The sequence below is a fragment of the Pundamilia nyererei genome, unplaced genomic scaffold (assembly GCF_000239375.1).
Source record: "Pundamilia nyererei isolate P.nyererei 1_Seehausen unplaced genomic scaffold, PunNye1.0 scaffold00002, whole genome shotgun sequence".
Lineage (NCBI taxonomy): Eukaryota > Metazoa > Chordata > Actinopteri > Cichliformes > Cichlidae > Pundamilia > Pundamilia nyererei.
Genome location: NW_005187403.1, coordinates 8,158,251 through 8,162,081, shown reverse-complemented (window position 1 = coordinate 8,162,081; position 3,831 = coordinate 8,158,251). Strand labels below are relative to the sequence as shown.

Genomic DNA, 3,831 nt, shown 5'->3' with positions numbered 1-3,831 from the left:
GAAGTGTCTTGCCCAAAGACACAACAACCGAGACTGTCCGAGCTGGGGCTCGAACCGACAACCTTCCGGTTACAAGACGAACATCCAACTCACGTTGTATAATTCTGAAGATTTCACTGTGAATCACAATTGTGCAACTGTGCATCTGCATTTCAGCACAGCTCATTTGCTGATACATCCATTTATTTCTTGTATTTGTTTCCCTTCTGGAGTGTGAATGAACTCCTGCCTTGTTTGTCCATACCTTCTATTTCACCTCAGGAAGGGTTTAATGAGAAGAATAAAGAATAGACTATTTAGATATATGTATATATGTATGTACATGTATTTGCTGTGTAAATGACTGAATGTTTGTTTTTCTTGTGCTGGAAGTTGTAGCTCGTCTGCACTTTTGCTATGCATGATATAATGAAAACAAAGACTTCCAGGTCTAATTCTAACAGCACAGTCATGTCGTGTGATTGTTAACAATCCAAGCGGCATATCCATTCATCAACATCTTACAATTAACCTATTAACTTTTGATTCATTGGAGCTTTATTTTTAAAGGGGAACATAAAGAGTACTTGTATAACAAAAAAACATGAAGTTCTCACGAAGTCACATTTGAAGTGTTACTGCTTGGTTTTGGAGGGTTTTTTTGTTGTGTTTTTGTTAATGGCAGACATGGAAACCCTAATGGTAGCACTTACAAAATAATAATAATGCACCTTTTGTTGAGGACTAAAGGTTTCAAATCTTAGCAGTGCTTTCTAGATCAGTTATAATCAGTTAGAACAAAGGACAATTACTGCTGATGTCCAGACCTTCTTTTCCTTTTCATTTATTTTGTGGTAATTATGAAGTTATATGTTACACGTTTTTCATCCATTAAACCGAACTCTCTTTCCAATGAGGCACCAAGTAAATATTAATGTCTCCTCACAAAGGATCAAATAATCGCGTCATAAGTTAGAAGTGTGAGTTTTTAAACGGATAATGGATTTTAAAGGCACTTACAGCAGCATTCACAAAGTGGGCCAACCCTAACTTCCTGCAAATACCCACACCTATTATTTACAAATCATAGGCTATTTGATTCTATAATTTTTACTTAAACAAAAGCGAAAAACATTTTTTTAAATAAAGTAAAAATTGGGGGGGGGGGGCGATTTAGGCCTCCAATGCAAACAGTTGATGACGGACCAGCTGTGCAGCTGCAGTTAACATGGTGCTCACAGTGAAAAGCCCACCAGTGTTCTCTTGCATAATTGCACTGCCACTAATTGGTAGTTTGGCCACAGATGTATTGAGCCGACTGGAGATTTTTAAAGAGCCTGCTGCACCTACACGCTGTGGGCAACCTACGTGCAGAAAGCGCTACGTAATCTTTGTGTGTGTGCGCGCGCGTGTGCGTGTGTGAGTGAGTGAGTGAGTGAGTGAGCGTGTTACAGACAGGCAGTGGAGCGTCTCTGCTCTCTCGTAAGCATCGCGGGGTTTAATCGCTCCTTCTCCCTCGTCTACAGGAGGCGCCCGTCGAACCCGTCTGTCTGTCTGTCGTCGTCCCTCCGTCGGTCTGTTTTAGCCGTTGTCTTTAGACAAGTTGAAGTTTGGAGACAATAACCCGTCCTTTTATTTTACACCCCTCTTCTCCTGCTCTTTGGGTGAAGCTTCACTGTCATCCCGGAAGATTCAGCACCTTCTCTCTCTCCTCAGAGGAAGTTGAAGCAAACAGGTGCGTGAACCCACAGCTCGTGTATCCATCGCCCTTATCTTAAAATGTGTTAAAATCGTCCGTTTGGTGCTGCTAACATCTACACAGTTATTTAGTTATTTATGCATTTTTATCAGACACTCCAACACAATAGATCCGTTCTCTATTCCGGTTATTTCAATTTATAGTAAAATCCATTCATCCATTCATGGATGCTTAACAAAGGCTGTGACCAGCAGTTCCTACAGGTGGGATTTCCAGCTGCCTCAGAGCACAGCTGCCTGTATGGGCTGAACCCCACATTTGCACAAATATTTCAGCCGGCGATATTGGCTTGACAAACCTGTCGGAGGGAAAAGAAAAAGGGCGGTGGCATCGTGTGTGTGTTTCTTTCTTTTTAATATCGGGCGTTTCATTTCATCCCAGTGTGCTTTCTCACTGTTCCTGTTTTCAGCACCCTCACAGCTGTGTGTGCGTAAAATAAATAAATAAATAAATACATCGGGAGCCAATCGAGCAGCCATGGACGCGTTAATGAAGGGTTTCTCTAAAGCCAAGGACGGGGTCGTGGCAGCGGCCGAGAAAACCAAGCAGGGAGTGACCGGAGCGGCTGAGATGACGAAAGACGGGGTTATGTATGTCGGTGAGTTCTGGATTTTAATTTCATTGGTGACAGTGTTGCCAGAAAAAAATCGACGGGACCTTTCCAATGCTACTAATTCACTAATATTAGTATAATTACTTCTATTATAGGCTGATTACTGAATTCAACAGGGGACTTGTGGGTTATATTTCTAATTGACCTCCACCTGTATGTTGTTACAGGTACTAAAACAAAGGACGGAGTCACAACAGGTAACAGCATACATTATTTCACTGCCTCTCTGCATGACTTTACCCGTTTTCTGAATTCAGTCTGACTTTTGGTTTGGCTCAAGCTGTTAGAAAATGTAATCTATCCAAATCCACAGGTGGTCAGTAAGAGAGCTGTACTGTAACTCTGTAGGTTGGGGTTATATTTCACTGTTTAACTCAACACAAACCGCCTAATCCCCCACAGGCTATGCCTTGCCATTTCTCATACATGAAATACAGAGAAGCAGAAGGAGGCCGTCTGCTGTAGGCATTCAGGGAAATGGCTGTGCTTTTGTAGGCAGGTGGGATTATGAGAGGAAAACACAACAGCGTGATGTCTCGTTTATTGTGAAGGTGGACAGGGGATCTTTGCTTCCAGTGGGACTAAGCGATGCACATTAGATGATCTGATAATCTGCTTTCAGGTGGTCCGCACAGACCAATCTAATGTCCTATGAGTACCCACGACTTGACTAATTATCCCATGTAGCACTGCTGCATCCCTGTAAGCCACATTTTGGCTCACTGCCAATCAAGACAAAGCAAACATCACCTCAGAGTTGACTATACGGCAATCTGAACAGTTCTTAACTGTTTTGCAAAGTCACAAATTAGCATTACAAATTCCTCATGTTTAAATTGTGGGCCAACATTGGGTTTTTCCAGTGTTGCTGTAGGGAATACTTAAGCAAGACATCAAACAGACAGCAGAAGGTTTGGTGCTTGGCGGCCCACATGTCAATTGTTAATGACATTTTCAATCTTAATTTCACAAAGAGATCTCACTAAAAACACTCTGCAAGACGCATACAGGAACGCTGTTGAAGACTCGATACATCACAGAGAAAGCTTTTGAATGAGAAAGCCTGCAGCCAGCTCCCAAAGTTGGCCTGTCAACCAAATGATATGTCAGGTGATGATCCTGTTTTAAATAACACCGCAGGCAAAGCAAGTACGTTTATTTACACCAAAGAAAATTATCATTGGCAACAGTTGACTGGGACATACTGTTGCCACTAAACAAATGTAATTGCTGTAGTTTTGGAAGTAAAAAGTGTTCCCATTCTTCCCATCAAGAATTTGTTTTTGTTTGTTTTGTTTTTTTTTTACTAGTGTGACAGTGTGTTCTGGGATTATCTTGCAGAAATAAGCAAGACAATTTCAAAAAAGATATCGTCCAGATGTGCAAGTTAGATATGCTATCAAACAAGGTCACACCCAGAGAAGGCAGTGGCCTTTCTGGATCTTGTTCATATATACACACACACGCACACACACACACA

General features: G+C 41.7%; 1 protein-coding gene across 1 annotated transcript in view; it reads left to right on the top strand.

Annotated features, from left to right (window-relative positions):
* Positions 1-1,327: 1,327 nt before the first annotated feature.
* LOC102212091 (alpha-synuclein-like) overlaps positions 1,328-3,831 on the top strand; it is a 9,471-nt gene continuing 6,967 nt past the window's right edge. Inside the window, exons 1-3 of the mRNA XM_005720405.2 lie at positions 1,328-1,714; positions 2,148-2,336; positions 2,519-2,548. Coding sequence (XP_005720462.1) covers positions 2,216-2,336; positions 2,519-2,548 — 151 coding nt within the window. The 5' untranslated portion in view covers positions 1,328-1,714; positions 2,148-2,215. The remainder of the gene's footprint in view (positions 1,715-2,147; positions 2,337-2,518; positions 2,549-3,831) is intronic.